At 32.2% G+C, this 25,828-nt stretch overlaps 3 protein-coding genes across 3 annotated transcripts; 2 read left to right on the top strand and 1 right to left on the bottom strand.

Annotated features, from left to right (window-relative positions):
- Window positions 1-1,233: 1,233 nt before the first annotated feature.
- Window positions 1,234-9,251, bottom strand: LOC133181333 (RNA ligase 1-like). The gene is made up of 7 exons (XM_061315851.1): window positions 9,041-9,251; window positions 7,518-7,672; window positions 5,892-5,976; window positions 5,437-5,524; window positions 3,009-3,118; window positions 2,586-2,755; window positions 1,234-1,484 (listed from the first exon to the last, which is right to left on the bottom strand). The coding sequence occupies exons 1-7, from the start codon at window positions 9,246-9,248 to the stop codon at window positions 1,272-1,274; spliced, it is 1,029 nt and encodes a 342-aa protein (XP_061171835.1). The 5' UTR covers window positions 9,249-9,251; the 3' UTR covers window positions 1,234-1,271.
- Window positions 9,252-13,131: 3,880 nt separating this feature from the next.
- On the top strand, window positions 13,132-13,539 carry LOC133181232 (uncharacterized). The gene has a single exon (XM_061315768.1). The coding sequence runs from the start codon at window positions 13,132-13,134 to the stop codon at window positions 13,537-13,539; it is 408 nt and encodes a 135-aa protein (XP_061171752.1).
- A 135-nt stretch (window positions 13,540-13,674) lies between these two features.
- LOC133181233 (glutamic acid-rich protein-like) lies at window positions 13,675-14,869 on the top strand. The gene is made up of 2 exons (XM_061315769.1): window positions 13,675-14,649; window positions 14,777-14,869. Exons 1-2 carry the CDS (start codon window positions 13,675-13,677, stop codon window positions 14,867-14,869), a joined length of 1,068 nt encoding a protein of 355 aa, XP_061171753.1.
- Window positions 14,870-25,828: the final 10,959 nt, after the last annotated feature.

Raw genomic sequence — 25,828 nt, forward strand, 5'->3', positions numbered from 1 at the left:
TGTTGAAAAAGTTTGAATGTGAAATATTCTAAGAACTTTTCAATTCAACGTTACAAACAAAAAGAAGAAGGTGATTTGTAAAATGAAAAGTCACATATGCTACCTATTTTTTTGAACACTGTAAAGGAAATTTTTCCGACGTCAATCATATTATCTGGTTTTTATTTATTTGTTCTTTTTCATTTAGCAGCTCACTGCTATTCAGTAAACCACGAGAACATATACATGTTTAATGTTTCCCGTTTTCTCCAATGTTTAACATCATTCATTTTGCGCGGGGAAGGGGGGGGGATAGGGGAATTGAGTACTCTCATCAATCGTTTTCACTTTTTGTCTAATGGATATATACATGTAACTAAATATATATCAATTTACATGGCTAGACACAATAATTTTCTTTCTGCAACATCATGAAAATCCTATGAGATTCAAAATGAGAAATATGCAGATGAAATACACAGGTATCTATTTAAATTCGAACTTTTTTTACGGAACATCTGATTTACAAAACATTTAGCCATGATGTTGTAAGAGCATTTTAATGTTGTTTAGTACATTAAATACATGTATTGAGCACTGAAATGATAGACTATAAAAAATTCATTGTTTGGCTTTAAGCTTCCTCCTCGCGCGTACACGTAGCCTCTATTTTTTTCAAAATGGGGGGTTTGGGGGTTTAGAAAAAAAAAGAAAAGGTTCTACTGAAATGAAGCATTTATAAGGGAATTTCAATTTTTTTTTAAAAATCTTAATCAATGTAAAACCGATAGAGAGTTCTCTGTGTTTCAATTTGAGATATAATATCACAAGTTAAATTGATGCAAAGCATGAAATTGAAACTGGCCGCAAAAATATTTTTAGCACTTTGAAGTATTTCCACAATTAAGAAAGAGTCCAAAGAAAAGAAAAAAAAATCCAAGAAGAAAAAGTATACGATATATTTTTTACACTTGCTTTACTTTTCTGTGTATATAATGTTAACAATACTTGAAGTTAAATTAGTTACAAACTGTGTATGAGATCAAAGATATCATTTATTTAATACTAAATCATGTTAACAGATCACCCTTACTTTATAAAGATTACCATGGACTTAAAATTCTTCCTTGTTCAGTGTATATAGGGATATTTAAGTAGATTAAAATATTTACAGGCCAAAAAAAAAATATTGTTATGACTGAATTTTCAACCAAAATAATTGATAACATTACAATTTCAAATGACAAATGAAACAAAAGTGATGAAAATTTATTTTACATGTACATTTATTTTCATTTTTCCCCATCACTGTCTAACAGCTGATCCAAGTCTAATATAGAATCACATTTCTTGTTGAAAATTCTACTCAGTTTCTGAAACGCAGTATTAACATTTTCATCTGATTCAAAATTAGAACTGTCTACCAGAATTTCCACTCTTCTCTGAGAAAAAATTGGGGTTGTGTCTTTCAGTGGCCATGGTAAATTTAGATGGTGTCTATGAATCTATAAAAGAGATACATTCATGAGAATTAAACAGGTTGGGACCAATCGCCCAATGGGATATAATAGCCCGTTTGGGATATAATATCCCATATTGAATATAAATTTACAACGCAAAAAATGAAATTTTTTACCTTGGCTATAAATATCATAAATCCGCATCAAGATACTTATAAATTAAGGAATAACTTTTGGTTAGCAAGTTTTTCTGTATGACCACTGTTTAAGAGATTGATCCCTCGGAAGTTCGTAAACTTCTTGGGGATCAATCTAACAACTCGTAGGGTTGCAGAAAAACTTGCTTGCCAAAAGTTATTCCTTTTAAAGTATTTTGATGTGGATTTATGATATTTATAGCCAAAATAAAATTTTTTTTATTTTTTTGCTCCGTAAATTTATATCCCATTTGGGATATTATATCCCAGATGGGTTATTATACCCTATTTGGGCGATTGTTCCCAACCTGTTAAACACTTCAACAGAAAATTGTGTACCAAAACAGGAAACCCCAAAACATACCTATGAATTTTATTCACTATTCTGCTCTACATGTATAGGTATCCTTTTGAAAAGTTGATTAAAACAAGATCTGTACTTTGGAAGGTTAACCTCTTCTATTATATTTTCTTTTAAAGTATGTTATTCATTTTTTCATAGTGACGAGTGTATATTCTCAGACATTATATTAAGAAGCAGTTTAAAAATATATCAAAAACCCAGCCCATTGGGATTATATGCCACTTTTAACACAAAATTTAAATATAATACAGAAAGAAAAGAAAAAGAGCACCATGACAACATTTAGAAATAAACAAAAAATATATACTTAAGAGGAATATATTCATGTTGTGAGTATACACCCGTGTACTAAGTTAGCAATGTCTGATATGAGATACTGGGAAATGGATATGTCACTATAATTTTTAATCATTGAAATACAGTTTACTTTCTTATTTTCTGAAAATAACTGAATGCATTTCTTCATATATACAAGAAATACAAAATTAATACATTGCATCCTGGCAAGGATAATTTGAAATTCAGCATTCACAGTACTCATACAAGTATCATAATTTACTTGTACATGTATCATAATTTTCTTACTTTAAACAGTTTTCCATTTTGACAGTGCCAGACCACACCCTCAACAAGACCCTCCTGTGTAGAGGAGAACCAGTTCTGGATCTCTGTGAGAGAAATTTCAGGGGGATCTGAGAGAGGTATCGAACCATGAATCACCAGAAAGTGGAGAGGATTTCTTTTGCTGCCGATACCTGTGACAAAAATTTTGTCAAAATCAATATTTACCGTACCTGTTTAAAGAATAGCAATGTGTTTATTAATTATTTATAGAATTACTTTCTAAATACAAAAAATGTATGTGTAATTGGTATTAAATTTCATAGTTACACAGTAATTTTTCCTGAGGTTCAAAGCTAAAAAAAGTTCTAATTGGAAAATCACACAGCTGCTGCTAAAGGGAGGTAATTCCAGCAGCTTCTTACATAAACTGTAATTTTTACTTACTGTAGGCATTTCCATTAATATGTGTTCCTATCAGCTCCGCTGTGTGACCAAGGGCACTTCGTAGAGGCAAAGCTTGTATCTGAAGACACTGTGGACAACCCTCTTTCTGCCTGTAAGAATCACTTATGTATGAAACTCCAAGTATAAGGAGACAATTAATGACAATAGTTTGTACATAAAAGCAATTAAAACAAAGATAATCAAGATTATTAGCTCACATTGACAAATGTAATCTTTAATAAAGCGAGGCAGTCTCATATCAAATGAATGCTCAAAATGATGCTTCTGTGCATTTCATCTTTCTACATCTTTAATTAATACTTAGAAATAATCAACATCCCTTGATCCATCATCCATATAAATCTGTTCAATATAAGGTTTTATATGCATGATTAAAAAGGAAAGGGCCCAATGCAAAAATGTTAAACTGGTCACTTATTTTGAAATATGGGTCACTTCGATCAGTGTAAGTAGTAAGTATAAGTAAAACGGTTGGCCATTCCTGCAAGATTGATTCAGATAATGCCTTCATCTGAATGTATGTGAAGCAAGGATGCATATCAACCATTCAAGTTTGGTCCTGGAAAGGCTTCAACTTATTTGGAAAATGAACTCTAAAATTTTTACCTTAGCCAATCAACTTGAAAATATTGGTCAGATGCAATTTGCATCAAATTTTACATTATTCCTGCAAGGTGGTTTAGTATCTCGACAGTGGTATGCTTTCATTGAAATTGGCATGCTCAGAACACTTCAAACATGTTCAGATGTAGGTCAGATTAAGCAAAGTTGGTAACTCACATCCCTTGGTGGATCATCTAGGCATATTGCTAAAATGCATAACATGTCAGATGCAACTTTTAAAGCAGTTCTCACAATATGCATAACTATTCAACACACATCATCCATGCAAGTTTAGCTCAGGTATGACTTTTAGCTACTTTGAAATAGATCTGCTCTAAAACTTTACACATTGGCCATTTATCCATAAAATACAGGTCAAATGTAGTATTCAAAATATATCAACTAGAACATGACTAGGTACATGTAATTATGAATTATAACTTTTCGTTATTCATACTTTTATGGACTCTCACTTTAACCTCCAGATACATATAGATATTCATGCAGAAGAATGTGGCATATAGATACTAATATTATATTTGATAACAAAAAAAAAATGGACTGAATACTAGTGCATGTACATGTGTAAGAAAATTACCCAATGGAAAGTCAGAAAGTCATTAATAAGAAGTTGGCATTACTATGTTTTTTTTAATAAAGGGGATAGCAAGTAACATTCCTATATTGGTCTTACTTATTCTTACTTAGAATTAATTTAGATTTAGTTGGATGCATTGAGAGAGAATATAAAAATAAGTACCAGGTATTAATCTTTAGATATATCCCTCCAAATAGGGATTAAATACTCCATAAACTTAACCTAGTTCTCTATCTGGAAAACATAATTCAGATACAGCAACATTAGATGTTTTATTGTTCAGGGTTATAACTACTTAGCAATTGGACCTGCTCCAAAAATTTGAACCTGGAATGCCGATCCTAGGGGATCAGGAGAAAACTACATCACCTTGACAACCGTGAGCTAATTAAAAGATTGCAGATGCTTAATCAATAATGTCAGATATTTCTTTTTAAAATTCATTCTGTAGTATAATGAAAGTTTTCCTAATCATTATTATATATGAATGATGCATGGTCATTGATCAACTCAGTTTTTCAATGTGTTTTTTTTTTAAAGGCTATATTGGTAATAGACATCTATACTTTATAAAATACTTATGGTCTTAATTGCCAATAAGCGAATAGAAAATTTTCTATGAAACAAATTTTCATTTTCTGTGTAACCATAATAGTGTTTGCCATTAATATGTATACACATGCTTTTGAATTCTTTTATCAATGCTTGACTACATTTTATGCATACAATGGAAATTCAAGAAATCTGTGTAACTTCGTACTCGCTGATCAAACAGATATTGTAAACCTGCTAAATTATGACCCCACGTTAAAAAGTATGTTTATGGTACATGCACATGTATTTTTTTCTTTTTAAAATGCAAATGATTTCTCATATTGTAATTTAAATTACTTTTTTTTCATAAGAACTTTATTTTGGCATAATTACACGAGGCTATCTGCTTGAGAAAATTTAATCCTAGTGTATAATTTTATTATAAAAGATCATATAAAACAATTATCAAAATATGTGAAAATTTTATCTTGCTTATAAATAACAAATGACTTTCTTCTTAAAATAAGGTGTCATGAAAACCTGGTGATGTTCAGTATAATTTAAATTGATCATATTGTTGGAAATCATGGTAATTTTTTATTTTTTGATCTTTCTCTGCATATGTATGTACTTGTAATTGTAGAGACCAGTGTTTTATCCTTTTCTACTTACATTAAAAACAACCCAAGCCCTCTGTCTAAGTCCACAGCAGACTCATGCCAACAGTACTGTCTTGATTTCTTTTCCAAGGGAACCCAACCTGTCAGCAATAAAAATTATATCCCTTAATTCTGTTTGTTCATTATAAGCTCCGTCAAGAGCTGAACTTTGTTATCAAACTTCCCAACAAGTCCCATCTATTATTCTTTATGTATTTTAACCTCAATATCTTGGATCAATGGATTTTGTTTTTCATTTTTTGTTTTTTCTTGGACCCATCAGGTACAAAATAATGATATTTAACAGTATTTTCTTAAGAACTTGAACTTTAATCCTCTTTTTTAAGACTAAGTTCAAAAGGATTTTGATATTCCTGATTATATTATTGAATTTCATTACTCTTTTCCATATCTTAAAGCCAGCCAATATGAGTAATTAATAATATTCTTAGTCATTTAATTTTTTACCTGGAATGTGTCTACTTTTGTCTGGTTGAGGTTGGCCATTTACCAGATTTACATCAGAAGCTGGCCTCCAATGATCTGGAACCTCCTGATAGGGAATTAAAGACATTACCATAAGTAGGAGCTAACAAACTTTATCCACTAAACAGAAACATACTGAATATCAGGTAATTTTGGCACTCTGCAAAACTTGTCGTTTTGAAAGGGGGGGGGGGGTTAGATACAAAAAAAAGCCTAAATATAAAGAACAACATTTCCATAGTTTATAGAGAGTTATTGTATAAAGTATTTAAATGAAAATCTGCCAAAATATAAAACACCAATATTTCAACTCTTTTCTGTATCAAATTCAGCAAATGTTCCAGAAGCCAAATTACCCAATAAACAATGTATACAGTTGTAAGGACAAGGGTCATTGTTATATTTTACATTTTCTAAGATTATTTCAGGGGTGTCGGCAAGTATTTGACATTGAGGAGGCAAACTGGATCGAAAAGGGGGGGGGGGGAGCTAACCAACTTTTTGTTACATAAACTAAATAATTAAAATTTTTGCCAAAATCTTGATATTTTCCTCATTAAGAATTATTTTCTGATTAAAAAAGAACAATTAAACATGCAACCAAAAAAAAGTTTTATGTATTTTAAGTTACATGTACTATAAATAAAACAAAACTGGAATATTTTTAAATATGTAGGAGCTAGTTTTTTTTTTTCCAAAACAGCATAGAAAGAACTTAGAAGGGTTAATGACGAGGTAAAGATTAAAATACATATAATTTTCTACTTTTGTATAATAATTATAAACTTATAATTGTTACTCGGCGAAAGAATGCATAATATGAATTGGTCGAATGAACAGGGTGATTAATCCTTCAAAATCCCTCCATTTTTGAAATATGTATGACATTATTAAAAAAAAAAACAACTGAAGTTGTTTTAAGTAGTAATTTTTACCCAGTACTTTGCTTACAACTACGATTCTTCAAAGATTCCCAAACATCGATCGACCAATTCATTAGACAATGAACAGGCCTGTTATACACAAGGGAAGGGGGGGGGGGGCACCAATTTTTGCCCAATTTCTCCACTCTTTCAGAGAATTTTTTTTTGGCTTAAGTTTCGATGTGTAAAAATTCATTCATTTAGACGCTGCTTGGCAAATTCCACGGACCAGCATTTGAAAAGAAAAAAAAATTCCAGAAACTTAGAGAATCCCCACCCCGCCCCCAAAAATAGAATTTCCAAAAATGTTGCTAGCTGTGGGCCTGACGAAGAATTCGCAAACTTGCAAGTAGAGCAATGAATACTATGCTTATTGTTTATGCATGCCAGGTTCAGGTATATACACGTACATCCCAATTTGTGTCTGTGTATAGCTTTCATACTTTGCTGCTCCATTGACCACAGAATGCCGTTATTCTTGCCGCTCCATTGACCACAGATACTGCCATTACAAATTTTGTAATTCCGTATTTCTCATTTAAAATTCATTTTTCTTTTTTTTTTTTCTTCTTTTTTTTTTTTTTTTTCTTCTTTTTTTTTTTTCGCAAAATTATTGGGGCGGTAATCGCCGCCCCTGCCGCCCCTTTGCCGACGCCCCTTTATTTATAATGTATTTTTCTCTTACTTTGAAATCTTTTTCAATGTTCCACTCAAATGTGGGTTCAGGTATATCTTTTGGTCCTTGTTCCCACTTTTGATGAAGAAACTGGAATTGTTTGAATCTTTTATCTCCAGCTTTGTTTGGTTTTCTGTCTAAACGAGCCCAAAGCCAAGGTAGACCTATAAAAGCAAAAAAATAAATATATAAAACTAGTGTTTTAATTATCAATCATAATTGAAAATCAGTTGATTGTTAGTTTATTATAAGCATTTAATAAAAAAAATTGGTTGCTCTATTTTTATCAGTGGATCATATTTTTTTGAATGCAAAATTCCAGCCTGACTTCACTACTGAGAAAGTAAGTAACTGAACACTGTAAGCTAACGCAAACACGTGTAATCAGTGTACATGTATGTATTGTAAATATTCAATGTAAACACAAGCCATATTCATGATTATAATTATTTTTTCTACAAACTTTAAGTTATATACTTTGAAAATTAAAACGTTTTTGTCATTTATAACTAACGCCAGCTACATATTTCTTTTCTAAAGTAATGTTCGTTTATAGACTGTAGTGCATTAAATATATATTTTCTTGAATTATGTATCCTTATAAAATATAAATAGTTTTATGAAAAGAAAAAATCGTTTCAAATATATGTCTGTTTTGAGAAATGGAAAATCGTATTTTTATAAACTTGCGCAACTTAAGACCACACAAATTCTTGTGATTTATTATTCATTTTATTTATAACTCTCCAAAATTCTCATAAATTTATATACCGTTAGCAATTAATTCCATTCTGAAAGCATTTATTATTTAATTAATGCACAGTATAAACTAAATTCTTCAAGCTTCATAATATAATGCGTTTTATTTGGGGTAAACACATGCTAATTATAGACGCTTTTGTTTGTAGGTCACAGGTACCACCTTCAAATCGACTTCACGGACAATGTTTTTACAACAATTATCTCTACTGCAAGATAGGTGTGAAAAAGTCATTCCTTGAAAAATTACCGTACCGTTCATTTTTCAATGAATAATATTACGTTTTGTAGTAGAAATTGACTGTCTGGATCCAGAATGCAAATTTCCGGATTAATGAGACCGGTAAAAATTGGAAAAAAAACCGGTTCCAAAAAAATATCGTCCGGAAGGTGAAGCGTCCGGATTACTGCAGCACCACTGTAATAATTTTTTGGCCAAAATTTTTGTCGTATTCATCGTCAGTGTGACTGTATAAAGAAATCTGGTACTCACCATATTGCACCGTTCCTGCACTTGGTAACAAAATGCAAGTAAAGCAAAAAGTAGATAAAATAGCTACCTGGAGTAGGTTTAAATACGTAGGTAGCTATAACTAGCTACGTAGGTAGAAATAGTCTTTGGACTGGATAAACCAAGATCCAAATACCTGTGGACTTGTGTAATGAATGTAATGTCGCGTATTTTTATTTATGCCCATATTGTTTTGAGTTTATGACAATTGTGATTAATCCTTTTTAATCTTCATTTCAAAAATAAGATGATGAAACATTACCCTGCCATTCTGCAATATATACACATGTCCCGTCCAGCTTTTCAGTAGCTGTTGATTCGGTTATGCTGCTTGCAATTGCTGCACTTTTGATTACATCAGTTGCAATCACTTTATAGCCTTGAAACTTCCTCTTACTAGCTGGTTCATCAATTACATGTGTCTCAAATATACAAGAAACCTTCTGCTGAACTTTACCACACTTCTCCATCAGTTCATATCTTTCGCTATTTTCGCCGTTTCCGGTGTCTACGTCATTCATTAACTCGTTCATTTTCCTTTCGTTCATAGTTCCATAAATATTATTGTTGTTGTGAATGCCCCCCCCCCCCCCGCCCCGCTTTCCCAAAAAAGCGTGGGGTATTTCAAATTGTGTCTGTTCGTCCGTCTGTCTGTCATTCTGTTTGTGTGTAACACTAGAATCAGATTGACATTTGAAAATTTTAAAATGAAAATATATTACTTATGAAGATAAAAAATATCTTTTTTTTCAACCTGTAGAAAATTTACTCAAGAAAAAGTTACCTAAAGAAAAGAAATATCAGACAGTAATATTTTATAGATAAATTTGAGGTAAAAGTGTGAATTTAAAGAAAAACTGATAATTTTTCAACCACAGTTATAATAAAAATATCACGAGAATACTAGTACTAGATTGACTGGTGTAATATGGTTCACAAATTATTTGAACTTATTAATTAATCAAATCATTAATGCATTTCTCAGTGGAAAGTGCATGAGATAGACAGTCATTTAGTTTGTTTGTTTGTTTTTTTAAATTTGTATCGATTATTTATTATCGAGATTGGTTTTATTTCAAATTTGAAATTATTAGCATTTTTCTAATATTCATGGCAAGAAAACTCGTCCGGTAAAGCTTTGGCTTGAACTCAGTAGAAGTGCAATTAACACTGATCACTGAAATACCCCTGAAAGTGATTCGAGACAACTGATGGCAACAGCTTTGAGAGGAGGATCTAAAGTTCTTCAGCTTCCATTGTTGAAGTCAAAACTTCTAAATGTTATTAAATATCATTTCAAGTTTTCATTGTCAGGTTTTTCTTTTAAAAATGCATACTCCCCCCCCCCCCCCCCTCGGGAAAAAAATCCTGGATCCGCGCCTGATTTTCTTTGGTAGGTTACTGCGTGTTGCAGTACCACACGAACATACATACACAAAGAGAGAGAGCTCTTGTGACGCCAAGATTATTATGACGTCACAATTTCCAAAAGTGTAGGCAACGAATGTCGGAACCTTGTTGTGCTTATATGTGACAGATTATTTATTGTGGAAATATTTCCGAAACGGGATGAATATCTGCGATGAGGTTAGTGATTTAATATGGTTATGGAATATAGTTTACGTTTACATGTATTTGAATACTAGTATCTTGCATTTTTATTTTAATGTAATTGATTCCGGTCTGAAATTTAGGAGAGAAAATGTGATTTTTTGGCGTATTTTGCTACTTTGCGCGAACTCAGAAAAATAAAGTACATGTAGGTGAAATAGGACTTTGTCTAATAAAGAAACCTGTGTATTTCTATAATGTGTTTCTATATGTACTGTGTAACGTATATATTCATGATTATTCATTTTAGCAATAATTTTATAAAACTCATTTGTTGATATAGACTTGAAATGGGGGAATTGTTAAGTTGGGTATAACAGCCAAATTTTGACCAATGTTGCAACGGGGGTTCAATAAATCTCTAAGTATCTCTAAATATTAGTAACGAGTAGGCCTACACAAGAAACTACTGATCACTGATTCGTCAAACTTCTTTTAACGTCACAATATCAATTATGACGTCAGTATGTTTGATGTTTTCGAAAATTGTAGTCTTACTCTTGTCGATGATTCTATTCTGCAAAAGTGAAATTGTGTCTGGAAAAAAATATGCTAAGTGTTAACCAGGTTAGTTATCAGGCTAGTCACAGACAAAATATGTTCTTCGAACATTTGTGGGCGTGAGCTTAGGGTTTTGATTTAGTTTGCTCACAGGTAATTTTAACTTTTTAAGGATTATGTCTAAAACAACTGAAAATTTAATATCAGTTTCAGTCATGATAAATTTCACCAGGTAATTATATATGATGTCATACATATTTTATATGCGCGACGCCTGATATTTACATACTAATCCCCCCCCCCCCCTTAAAATTATAAGAAGCTGAAATAAAATTCTTTTTTAAATGTTTCTTGTAATTGAATATGTGTTCTTGTCTCTGCTGAACGAAACTGAAATACCGGATTTTGGGAAGGAGGCTGTTAAAAGTGTGGTAAGTGCAGCTATTAAATATGAAAAACCCACAGAAGGGGGGAGGGGGCTACAAAGTACACGAAGGAATCAAACTTTGTTGCTAGGTGTATAAAGTAAAGTAATAATTCATATTGCATAAGGATTCATGCTTTCATGGTTTATTTCCAGGATGAGAAATTGGCCATTCTTAAATTTCACTATAGCTGGGCTGAAATGGTAGAAAAGGTGGAAGAGGAGAAATTAAAGGAAGAAAAGGTGAGATATACCATAAAAGTCTCTCTCCCAAAATGTTGTTCTCGTTTTTCTGATTAATTGGTTCTTAAAATTTTGTTCCTCAAATCTGGAGAAAGGGGGTTTTTACTGAAAATGCATTTCACTCTGGAAATAGCGATTTTCCCCTCAAATTTTTCTTTGATAATCAAAACCACGTTTTTAACATTTCCTAAATAATGTTTCGAATTATTAAAAATCAATGCACATTTACTTTTGTAGAATGAAACCCAACTGAATTTCGGGGAAGAGACTAAGAAAACTGTGGTAGGTGATTTTTTTTATTTACCACATTTGGAATTGTGTACAGGAGTTGAAAGGGAATCAGTTATTTATTTTTAAATTGGTTAACTTTTAGGAAGAACATATGGTCATTCTGAATTTAAAAGATGTGAAAGTTAAAAAGAAGGATGAAAAAATAAAGACAAAAGCAAAACAACGAACAGATATTAAACCGAAGAAAATGAGAACAAAGAAGAATAAATTAAGAAAGGAAAGAGAAGAGGAAAACTTTAAGAAAGAGATATTGAAAAAGCAAGTGGAGATGTTGAAAATGGAGAGATTAAACACAAATGGGAAAACGAGGGAAAATAGAAAAGATAAATTAGGGACAAAAGGGAAAAATAAACAGGAATCAGGAACAGAAAAAGAGGAGATCAAGCTAAAAACAGAAAGGATGGAGGCGAAATCAGAGGCTGACAAAGCAGTGATAAAATCAGAGAGAGAGAAAAAAGAGAGATTCGTCTGAGGCTGAACAAAAGCTTGAAAAGTGGGACGCAAAAAAGAAGGGGAAAACAAAAGAAGGCAAAGAGGAGAAAATATCAGAGATAGAAAAAGATATGAAAACAAAGAAGACAGAAACACCAGAGAAAGAGAAAGATAGATCAGTTACAGAAGAGAAGATAGATTCATCAGAAGTAGACAAGATGGAAGAGAAGTCAGATACAGGAGAGATTATAGACACGTCAGAGAAAGACAAAGTGGAGAAGTCAGATACGGAAAAAATGATAGACACTTCAGAAGTAAACAAGGTAGGGGAGAAGTCAGATACAGAGGAGAAAATAAACACATCAGAGAAAGGCAAAGAGAAGCCAGATACAGAAGAAATGATAGACACATCAGAGAAAGACAAGGTGGAGGAGAAGTTGGAAACAGAAGAAATGATAGACACATCAGAAGTAAACAAGGTGGGGGAGAAAATAAACACATCAGAGAAATACAAGGTGGAGGAGAAGTCTGACACAGAAGAAATGATAGACACATTAGAGGTAGACAAAATGAAGAAGTCAGGTACAGTTAAGAAGAGAGACACATCAGAGAAAGGCAAAGAGGGTCCAGATACAGAAGAAATGATAGACACAGCAGAGAAAGACAAGGTGGAGGAAAAGTCTGACACAGAAGAAATGGTAGACACTTCAGAGGTAGACAAAATGAAGGAGAAGTCAGGTACAGTTAAGAAGAGAGACACATCAGAGAAAGGCAAAGAGAATCCAGATACAGAAGAAATGATAGACACAGCAGAGAAAGACAAGATGGAGGAGAAGTAGGAAACAGAAGAAATGATAGACACTTCAGAGGTAGACAAAATGAAGAAGTCAGGTACAGTTAAGAAGAGAGACACATCAGAGAAAGGCAAAGAAAAGACAGATACAGAAGAAATGATAGACACAGCAGAGAAAGACAAGATGGAGGAGAAGTCTGACACAGAAGAAATGATAGACACTTCAGAGGTAGACAAAATGAAGAAGTCAAGTACAGTTAAGAAGAGAGACACATCAGAGAAAAACAAGGAGAAAGAGAAGTTAGACACAGAAGAGAAGATAGACACAGAAGAGAAAGACAAGATGGAGGAGAAGTCGGAAACAGAAGAAATGATAGACACTTCAGAGGTAGACAAAATCGAAGAGAAGTCAGGTACAGTTAAGAAGAGAGACACATCAGAGAAAACAAGGAGAAAGAGAAGTTAGACACAGAAGACACATCGGAAGTAGACAAGGTGGAAGCGAAGTCAGATACAGAAGAAAAGAGAAATATTACAAAAAGACAAGGAGAAAGAGACGTCAGATACAAAAAAGAAGATAGACAGATCAGAGGTTAACAAGATGGAAGAGAAGTCAGGCACAGAAAGGATGATAGACAGATCAGAAGAAGAGAAGGTAGAAGGGAAGTCTGATACAGAAGAAATTATAAACTCATCAGAGGTTAACAAGGTGGAGGAGAGGTCAGATACAGAAGAGAAAATAAACACATCAGAGAAAGACAAGGAGAAAGAGAAGCCGGATACAGAAGAAATGATAGATACACCAGAGGAGGACAAAATGAAAGAGAAGTCAGGTACAGAAGGGAAGATAGACACATCAGAGAAAGGCAAGGAGGAAGAGAATTCACATTCAGAAGAAATGATAGATACACCAGAGGAAGACAAAATGGAAGAGAAGTCAGGTAATATTAAGAAGATAGACACATCAGGGAAAGACAAGGAGGAAGAAAAGCTGGATACGGAAGAAATGATAGATACACCAGAGGAAGACAAAATGGAAGAGAAGTCAGGTACAGAAGGGAAGATAGACACATCAGAGAAAGGCAAGGAGGAAGGAAAATCAGACATAAATAAGAAGAAAGAAATTCCAGAAGCAGAGAAAGAGAAGAAAAAATCAGATGTATTAAAGAGGATAGAGCAATCAGAGGAAGACGGAAATGAAAAGGCATACATGGGAAATAAAATAGAGACATCAGATGCTGAAAAACAGGTGAAAAAAGAAGATGTAGAGAATAAGATTGATACTTCAAATGAAGAAAAAGAGGAAAAGTCGGCCATTGAAAATGAGATACAGATTTCAAAGGAAGAAAACCAGGAGGAAAAATTAAACAAAGAGATAGGGAAAGAGGAAAATTTAGAGACACGAAAAGAGGATGCAGAAACAGAGACAAAGAAGGAGGAAAAATTGCAAACAATCAAGGAAGAAAGAATGAAAGCAGGAAAAAAGGTGATAAATCTAGATATGGAGGTTGACATCAAGTACACCCAGGAAAGACAACCTTTCTGGTACAGCTTCCTCTGTGGAACATGTTTATCTGTGAGTACAAATTTCTTTCACTGAATCACACTTCTCAATATGAAATATATGATTCATTTTTTGTTTTATTTAGAATACCTGTATATAATATGCTTGTAGTTTAATTTTTTAACACATATCTTTTCAGAAGAAGGAAAAGCAGAAGAAAAGGAAAGAAATAAAGAACAGAACAGAGAGAATGGGATTTTTGGAGAGGCTGAGAAAGCTTTTTAAGAATTAACATAAATATATTATACCAATGGCAGAATCATATATAAAAAAAATAATTTTTTTTTAATTTGTGAACCTATTTTCATACTTAGATTAAAAGTATTTCTAATTTCCTAAACCTTTGTTTTATCTTTCTATCACTACAGTAACTCATTATGGTGTTTTCCCAAAGATTGAATTCAACTTACAATAAAAACAATTCTTGATTTGTTACATGAAACTAAAAAAGAGACATACTAAACATCACGGGTGGATACCATCATTGTTATTATGCAAACCACATCTCCACATTTGTCACTTTAATAGCTTAATGCTTATTTCATTAGCCTCAATGTTTTGTTTTATTAAATCTTTGGCTAGGGTGGCTCACAAAATGTATGTCGAATTTTTTAAAAATTTAGACTAATTAAAATTAAGAAGATCTTTCTATTAGCGTTCGCAGTTCTTTTTCTTGCGATCATGGGATTTATTCAAGTATGCGTATTAAAGATATCAAATAGGCTATATCATCTATAAGGTGGCAGTTGGCAGTATAAGCAGTTGGCAGTAAGCAGCTGGCAGTGAGCAGTTAACAGTAAGCAGTTGGCTGTCGCATATGGAATTCCATAAACCCACACAAATACTTATTTGAATTTTATGACTCTTATTTCAAGCAGTCCCGATCCCGACCTTCTCTAAGTTTTTTTCCCATATTTACAAACAGTCTCGCCACTGTAGGTCTTATCTGTTTCATAGGCTCTAAACTGATTATCTTAATTCATATAAAATATGAAACAACCCAAATAAGAAGTTTATCAGAAAATCGGCATTTTTATTTTACACCAAACAAATTACACAAGCTATTTTCTACTTGGCACTTCTTTCCATAACAAACAAACAAAATTTTCCACCGTACCCGATGTTTACTGAGAATTTCTTTTCTTTTTTTTTTTTTTTTTTTTTTTTTTTTTTTTTTTTTATAAATTTTCTTGCAGTTTCTTCTTCTTTTTTCAATTCAAATTATATGGAAACATCCTAGAAAGTAGAAAGGCCTCTAAATATTCAGTGACCAATTAGCCTGCTATTTTTATATTTATTTAATTTCATTTTTTTTAAATTTTTTTTTTTAAATCGATTTTTATTTCAGAGCACAACATATAAAGACCCCCCCCCCCTCCAAAAAAAGGAGAAAAAGAGATTGAAAGCCCTCGATTGTTCAATTTCTGCTGTTACGTTTAAAAATATTAAATTTAGGATCCCTTCCTCAAAGCTGCAGATATATATAGACTCGCACCGAGCTTATGGGAATATCAAAGATTAGGGTTAATTGCGCTTTGATTAAGTTCTGTCTAATTAAATCTAAATCGGAGAAAATGCGCAGAATTTTTTGGGATGTTGCAATTTCATCTCAATTTCTTTTTGAACTATGATTTTCCAGCATACCTTTTTTAGATGTGATTCGTTTCTTGAAGATTTTATCTTTAGATTAAAAAAAAAAAAAAAACAAAAAAAAAACAAATAATGCGTTTTATTTTCATAAATTACAATTAAAATGTCTATCTGACTTTTCTTGACATATTTTATTAGACACATGTATTTATTAGCTGCAATTGGAAACTCTAAAGCACCTCATTTGCAAATAAAACTATTTTTACACTTTATCTTTTAAAGTAAATATAAATAAATAAAAATAATACTTAAAATATCATATAAAATAATTAAGAGGTAATATTGGTCTTTCCATGCTGAAACCATATATTAAAAGTGATGTCTTAAAGATTCATCAAACAAAATTTTGGAGTACCCTTTCTCCCTAAATAAAGAAGTGAGGTCAAAAGGTCAAAGTCAAATATTCATATATTGCATAACATGGTTTCCAGATGATGAAACATAAGTTCTCTTTGAGCTTCAAAAGCAATGAAAATTTATATCATAAGTCTCTATGATTTAAGGGTGGATTCTTGTACATGTATTTAAAAATAAGTGAAATTTTCAAAGATCTAGAAGACATTATATTAAACGATGGTATAAATTAAAATTGACCGTCTTATTTAACAGCATTGATAGGTCAAAGTCATTGTCTTTTACCTTGACATTAAGAACAAAAAAATTACTGTTTCCAATCATATGATGCCTATTTCTATCTCATTTTTTTCTTTTGCGTAAAAAGATAACACCACATAAGAGATACCAGATAATAGTACCAAACTGAGAGAAACAATTTAGGTTAAGGACATACGCAACGTAGTTTGAACTTCATTGTCTTTTTCCCTGGAGTTGAAGAGTTCCAATACTTAAAGGAACTGTGTGCTAAAAATTAATGTCTATATATGCTAATTGAACAACAAGGTTGGATAAACAAAACATCTAAAATATATGTTTAGACATTTTTGTATATTTTTCTTTGAATTATATAAGAATTTTCATCAATTGATATCTTTTCAAAACCCCTGATACAATGTAATGCATGCTGATTTTTTGTCTACGAACATCTGATGGCACTATAATCTTACATTAAGAATATTGACACGTCTGAATTTTGTGTCTTTTTTAACGTGTTCTATAATTGGGGAATATTTCCTTTATTTGGGGGGAAAACTCGCTTTGCCTGTGGTTGAACTCCTTGGTGTCAGCTCTAAAGTAGTCATAACAACAAAAATTTATTTTTAAATAAAATTTGTGGAAAGACAATATCTTGAAAAATTATCAATAGGTAAGGGACGTTGCGTATGTCCTTAATTAGATATCACAAAATAGTTCAATAGCAGATATAACGACTAATCAACATTTCGTATATTCTATACTCCATGTATTTAAATTTTTTCTTATTTTCATATATTTTGGAGTTATCATATAAAGTTACAAAATAATGATGTTGATCGTTAAATAAGAGAGAAAGAATATAGTTTTTACTGATTTTTTTTTCACTCATGTCTGTCTATACAATTGGAAGCTTACATGCAAATGCAAACAAGGTTGTAGTTTGTTTGGAAAATCACATTTATTTAATGTATTCTAAAACTAAAATCTCTAATTACAAATCTCACCTACTTCAGAAAATTATTTAAGCCTTTGATTGTTTAAAATATTGTGAATTAAACTCATTACTTTTTTTGAAATGCAGAACATGTGATATTTTTCTACGCCGCTCTTCCGTGAAAAATATAGTCTCTGCTGATTTTAAACTCAGTTTACCATTTTCTCAAGTTGTACATTTGTGAGAAAGAAAGAAAAAAACATTATCTTATAATGAATGGCACGGTGCACTTTAAATCCAGTGTATTTACATTCCAATGTATTTTGCTTATAAAGTGTGAGAAAAGCTACGGCATTCAAAACAGGAGGCTATCTGGTACCGCTTGCAGGGTGGAGGGCAGGATTTATCTCTCCATAATTGTGTACGAGTTATCTCGCATTACAACTGTGACGTATAATGAACTTTGACATCATTTTAAAATACGATATTTTGTACTACCAATATACATATTTTTTACCTGTTTCAATTCAACGTATCCTGAATCTATATAATGAAATCTTTAATTGTAACGTTGCTGAGCATTTTAAATTCTCTTAGAAAATCGTTGGTAAATAAATAAAGATATCTTTAATTGAATTTAAGAGATCAACAAATCATTTATACGGATGTCTATGTTAATTTCCCTGAGCAATTATTTACCCACATTCATGGGCTCATCAACTGAAATGATGCGCGCATGAATGTTATCAACGAGAAAAATCATTGATAATCGTCCACTGAATTGATAAGAGCATTATTTAAAAAAAAAAGACGCGCGAACCAAATCAATTACATGTAATTCTCTTGTTAATTCTATTCATGCGCGTTTCAATTCAGTTAATAAGGGCGATATTTGATTTGATGCATCAATTCAGTTGTTGCGCGCAATGATTGAATTGATATTTTCAAATAATTAAAAAGAATTTCTTCAATTCTCCAATTTGATTTGTTATATTTATTTGGCGCTCCACGATGCCAATCCAAGGATTTATTTACTATGTGTACATTTGCTGAAATGACGCCTCTCTCTTAAAAATGGAAACTGACATTTTCACTGATTGCTTCCTCTTTTAAACCCTTGTGCCAGTCCAAATAGTCTATAACTGAATTGTTTAGCGCTAGGGAAGGGCGTTAAAAATTTGAGAGGCTCAGCCTAAGCTTTTTGGATCTAGTGGACCAACATATTTTGAGAAATACACATAATTCACATAATTAATCAGACCAAAAAATAAGTAACATTCGTGAATTGATTCATCAAATCATCAACTCATTCTTCATTACCATATATATGTGTTCCTATATCGAATTTTGAAACCAGGAACTGAGACTAATAAGAACTTATCAGAAATGATTAATTACAAGCAAAAGTAGAGGAGCTCAGATTTACTTATTGATCTAATGGATTTACTTTTATGACAAAAACTCATACAAGAGTATTGTTAAGCAAATTCGTGATTCCAACAGCATGTCTTTTGATACCTTTTTAAAGAAATTACCCCCTTCCCCCACTTAAAAATAACCCGTCTTAAGATATGGAATTACTTCTTCAGAAATACATGTGCGCTTCAAAGCTTTATTCCCTCCTTTCTAAGCTAATTACAGTTATTCTTTCTTTCTCCGTCAACCTAGATGTATGTTATCGTCAACAAGTTAATTTCTCAGTTGACTCACCAATCTTCGCCAAATGTATTTTATTTTCCATCAGTATTTCATTAATTATTTTTTGGTAAATTTCCAGCAATGATTTCTTTAAATCGTTTTCAAAATTACTACTTCTTAATCTTGACAGTAGAGCAGAACTGTAGTTGCTCAGGCACGTAGTATCAGGATGGACGGGGGGGGGGGGTGCCCCCTTTCTGCCCCCTTTCTTCTCAGCATAACATTTTTCGGTTGAATATGTTTATTGAAAGGCCGGTTCCCCATTTTTGGTTGCAGCGGTAATGTATTAGTAAAATTTGTATGTAAAAAAGTTGTAATCTAAAAAAAAAATCCAGCATTCGACTGAATTTGTACATTATGTATGACGTTATTAAACACACACCGCAAGAACGTAATAACTAATGTGACGGAACAATTATCTCTACAACAAAAATGGAAGCAGATGTCGGACATATTGGATTTTTCTAGTAAAATATCCAAATATGAAACAGTTGTGTCAGACTATGTGGTATCTTTTAGTCAGGCTCACCGGGATGTATCGTATCGACATAAGAATGGAAATAACCATTGTTAATTGACAATACGTCGTCGATATATCTAAATGTCGAATTAAAGACCACAGCAAGTTTTTTCTTCTTTTCACGTATAAGATTTTGAACAAATTTTGCTTCTCATGTATAAAAGAATAGGTCTGGTAATAACGGGCGCAATTGGTACCCATGGGAATTCCAACAGCTTATATAGGCTATGCCTGCTGCCCAATACATTTATGTTTCAATACATAATAAAATATGTTCAAATCAAATATCAACTTTAGAGTACTTATGTGTACAATCAGAATGTTTTTAACAAAATAATTTTGCAAATGACATATGACAGGGTAGTTCAATTTTATTGAAAAGCAGCTGTCAATGATGTCAAAAAGCCTGGACTTTAATTTATCGTGGGGAATGGTTGTATACAGAGTTTAAAAGTCGTAAGTTTTTATGTTATTTTCCAAAAGTTCCTTGGAATTTTTAAGTATCCACATCTGATTTACACCACTTCTCGAATATATTGTTGCACAGTACTCTTGGAGTTTCTCGTTCACTGCTGTTAACATTTTAGTGAGGAGTAAAGAAAGAGGCTTGGTAGAACATATACTGGAACCCGCTATGTTTCTTTGTTAGTAAGGATTTTTATGAAGTTTCAGAATCCAATATAATTATGGTACATGTAATTCAAATTCATTTTGGTTGTTGGGAATATTAAAAATATTCAAAACTGACATATGATTTTGAAGAATTTCCTCCTCAGAAAGGGAACTATGGGTATAAGTTGGATTGCCACTTGTAGAATTTCTAAAACACAATTAAAATACTAGTACTGAGCCCTACAAACAAAGACAATGTTGTTTTTGTTTTGTCAGCTGGGACCAGTATATACTAATCGTGTATTCTATCTTATTCTTTTTTCACTTCTGAATTACTGAAAACAGAAGGATTGAAGGTTTTCATATTGCCCCTCAATCGCTTAATGCGAGATTTTTTAACAGACATCTGATACATTTAATCCATTCCGACAAAGTGTCAAGGTCTTCTTATTCATGTCTGGCCATATTGCCAGATGTAATATCTTAATATTTATGAAAATCATGATTCCAGTTGAAAGACCAGGGTTCCCTAAATTCTGCTCCTTTTAAAATAAGTGAGATTCAAGGTCCCCAGTATTAACTTTATTTACGTCACGAGTAATAAAGTGTCCAGAAGGACTATAGTTGTAGGGTGAAGAAGAACATGAACACGATGGAGGATTATATTTCAGATGCTCAATATCCAGGCTCTGTAAAGCTTTTTTTTGTAATAAAAAGTTTGAAAGCAATAGTCGATGCAAATTTATAGGAAATACAGGATGTAGACTTCAATCCGAAATATGGTGGAATACAAGACTGGACCCTTTTGTGATTAAGAATATTAATATCGCTAGCGAACGAAGAAATTCTTCGTACTTATAGCAAAAAAAATACACAAACAAATACCCCCCCCCCCCCCCAAAAAAAAAAAAGAAGAAGAGAGAAAAATTATAAAAGAAAAAAAAATTAATTTTAAAGTGGAAGTAAAGTGTCTTATCTTCATCTGTTTTCACGGAAGTCAAAGAACGAGCTTCAGAACGGAAAGATGATTGATTGATTGATTGATTGTTGTTTAATGTTCCTCTCGAGAATGTTTCACTCATATGGAGACTCCACCACTTGCCGGTGGAGGGCTACAAATTTTGACTTATACTCGGCACTTAGGGCCATTGAGCAGTGAGGGATCTTTTTCGTGCCAGCACCTATTGCGACACTGGACCTCGGTTTATACGGTTTCATCCGAAGGACCGGTCTCCACGTCCCGCAGTGGGATTCGAACCTGCGATGTAAGGATCAACTTCTTACTCCGCGACTCTAGAGCAAACGCTCTAACCACTGCGCCACGCGGAAAGATGAAAAGGAGTGCGAATCCCAAATTCAGATGGTCATCGAAGAGAAGATAGGAATTTCTAGGTAAAACTAACTCTGTCATAATGTTTGCCAGGAGTGTTGCTTTATATTCTAGTATCATAGATACTTCTACATATTATGTTATGTTTTGGTAATTTTGTCTACTCTTAACTGTATTTATAATAAATTCACAAATAAGTGTTTACTATTTCAGTCACAAATAAGTGTTTGCTATTTCAGAGAGCCACTCTTGGATTTTGGCGACGGACCTGTGACAAATTTGGTAAGTAAACCATCTGCTTTGTTTTATATATTTAAAACCTATGATTCATGTTAGACAATGAAAGTCATTGAAAAAAAACTCCCTTTTCCAGAGATTACCGATATGTTGTAATAATGATTTTGGTCAACCTTGTTTTTTTTCCATAACCGATAATACAAGTGTACTTATTTCTACTTGTTATGTACTGAACAAAAGTGAATATGATTATTGAATACTGCCAACGGAGTAGGTTTATGCATTCAGTGTCACACCGATTTACCTTTGTGTATTATAATTTTAGGAAAAATGATATTAGTAGTTTGCGCAAAAAAAATTAATTTTCCTTTGGGTATTATAATTCTAGGAAGCAAAATTAGAAATACTAAAGTTTCCCTACAGCTGGGTGGAGAAAGTGGAAGGGTGAAGAGATGGTTCTCAAACATAAACTCGGATACCAATTCATGTTGGTGTATTTTTGTCAATGGAGCAAAAAACAAATAAAGTTTGGTCAAGCATGTCTATGAAGAAAGACAGAATTAAGAATTAGAGTATACTAGTGATTTATAGAATAGGTAAGGGAGTGTATCCCTAAATGATGACTAATTACTTAATTGTACTCAAGTACAAGTTTATATGTAAATTTTTTGTTGGAAATAACAATATCAGTACAAGATTTTTATATCAATGTTTTACAGTGGTCTTCAATTCTGCACCAAGCTTCACAGCAAGATGATAAACATAACCAGAAAGCAACCGAAGAGTTCAAAGCAAATGATTGCTCTTGGCAATGTCAGGTATTCTTCTTTTCATTATCATGTCGGCCTGTGAAAGCATTTTTTTTTTTTAAAATATCTCATTTAAGATATGCACTGATTTGAACAGCCCTTTTTCGCGAATATGTCTTGGAGAATTCTTAAGTCTTCAGTATCCTTTAATTGTTGGTTTATACATTAAACAGCAAAACTCAAGATTTGAAAGCTGAGTCCGAGGCAAGTGAGAAAACCCAATGTTTTGAAGTTAGCAAAGTGGAATAATAAAGTAACAGGTTAGTGAATCTAGTGTGGTCAGAACACTGCTCCTGACAGTAAAAATTGACGATAAATTTTTCATTTAATTACTCCTGCAACTAATAAATACTCATTGCATTTCAAGTAGCAAAGCTTAAAGTTCTCCTTTTCTTGCCAACAGATGTTATAATCTTTATTTCAATATATTTTGAATTCCGTGCAAATGAAAATTTTGGATCTCACCATGAGTAGTTACAGTAATAAATTTTCATCACCACGGAGTAATTAAAAGGAGTTGTAAAAGGCATGCCTTTGAATTGTGATTGGCAACTTGTAATTCTTTTTTCACACAGACTTTTCCTTGAGATTCCCTCTTTCATTTTAAGGAAATTTTTGGAAAGGTTATAACATAAAATAAAGAACAAGATGATGTTTCTCAACAATTAATTAATTCGTTCTGCTCTGCACAAAAATTTGGAGCAAAAGTTGTAAGCTAATGGAATTAAAACATTCAAAGTAGATACTTTACTTTCACAAAAAATGCATATAAAATTGCAAATATGTGTAAAATTTATGGCTTTCTCATATTTTCTTTTCAGGCAACTGTCTAAAAAAAGTTTCAGCAGAAAAATCAAGACTTTCTTTGGATTCAGATAAAAAGAAAAAAAAACTAAGATGAAAGTAATATCAAGAATTTTGTGTTAAACTTAATCATGTAATAAAAAGACTCTATTTACTTGTAAGTTCGTGTTTTCTTTTATTCACAGTGAATATTGAAAATAGAGAATATTCAATGTTTTGTAGTTGGATATGGAATTAATTTCACGAGGGGGACAGGACATTTTGATATTTTTACGAGTGCGAGTGAAACTATCAAAAACTCCTGTCTCACAAGTAAAATAAATTCCATATTCAACTACAAAACTTTAATTTTCTGTTTATAACATTTTCTTTGATTTTCCATTTGCCTCTGTCTTTTCTTAACACGGTGTCATAGTCTGTGACGTCCTAGTTGAGTAGTTGAGACGTCATAGCTTAGCAGCTGTGAGATTGAAAACACTAACATGGGTTGAAGCAACATATTTTGGAAGAAATTAGCAATTTTAGTCTCTATCATGATGGTTTAGTTACTATCTCTATCTTATTACAGGACAAAAATTATTCTTTTACTACTTTGATATCCTTTCACACTGTGACAGAATATCACTTTGGTATCCTTTCACACTGTGAGAGAATATCACTTTTATTCAATAAATGAATCACAGTATTTCACTTTTGAAAATGCAATAAAATTCTATATTATATAATCAAACATTTTAACATGAGTTTTACGAGAGATATTGAATATTTTGATGGCAATTCTTTTTTTTATTTTTTAAATCTGCTAGTCCTTGCACTGTAGACCAAAATGTATCCATTTATGAACAGAGTAGGTGACACGTCAAAATAAAATCAACAAACAAACAAACATACAAAGGAAAAACCGGTACATCCACCCACACACACATACACAAGAAGACAACAAAGCAAATTTATAAGGATATAAATTTTTTAGCATTAATATTCTTTCAAACTCACTTTTTGTTGATTGACATTTCCATTTGTAATAACAATGGGAAAAATAGATTTTATTAAAGACTCAATAGGAACATTACAAATTTGGAGGAGAGCAATCACGGACCTCTAAAAACAGAGGTTGGATCAGGTGCCATGGAGGCGTAAGCATCCCCTGTCGACCTGTCACACATGTGTTCCTTGTCAAAATCGGACAAACAGAAAAAAATCTTCCAAAAATTCAGAGTGAAACTAATGGCCTAGCAATTAAAATGAAAAACATCAGTCAACGTTCAACTTAAGATTGGATTTGGTAACAAGGTCATTGTATCGACCCTATAATTTGCGAATTTTTTTTACTTTAAATGGGACTGTTGATATCCTTGTGCCATCAACTTATTTGTAATAGCTTGTCTCGTTTTAAAAACTGTTTGTATATAGAACATGCTCTTGCGTATTGAATCAATGGGAGACATAGACTCCTTATTCATGTGATAATGGTATATTATTACATTAATAAGGCAAGTTGACAATAGAAACGAAGTCGTCACATTTATGATAAAGTTTTGTTGTTTGTTTGCAATAAACATCTTTTTCCAGTAAGATATCCAAAATATGAAACAGATGTGTCACACGCTGTGGTGTCTTTTATTTCAATTCAAAGGGATATATCGTAGGAATGAAAATGATTATAAGTAATTGATAAAATGTCGTCGATATATCTACATGTCGAATTGAAGGCCACAGCAAGAGACAGCTTCTTTATATGTACATGTAAAAGTTTTTCAATAAATTCTGCTTCATACGAATACAAAAATAGGTTTGCTAATAATAATATTAATACGCATGTAAATTCCGACAGATTGTTGGAGGATTTGATCTCCAGAAACCACATAGATATTGTCAATCAGAATCTCAAGCATCTTTGGAGTACTTGTGTGTACAATTAAAATATCTTTTAACAAAAAAATGCAGATAACCAATGACAAGGTATGTAAATTTGCGAATTCTATTTTTTTTTTTTTGAAAAG

The sequence above is a fragment of the Saccostrea echinata genome, unplaced genomic scaffold, assembly GCF_033153115.1.
Source record: "Saccostrea echinata isolate AGI-Se365-2 ecotype Australia unplaced genomic scaffold, CSIRO_AGI_Sech_v1 ptg000008l, whole genome shotgun sequence".
NCBI classification, from domain to species: Eukaryota; Metazoa; Mollusca; class Bivalvia; order Ostreida; family Ostreidae; genus Saccostrea; species Saccostrea echinata.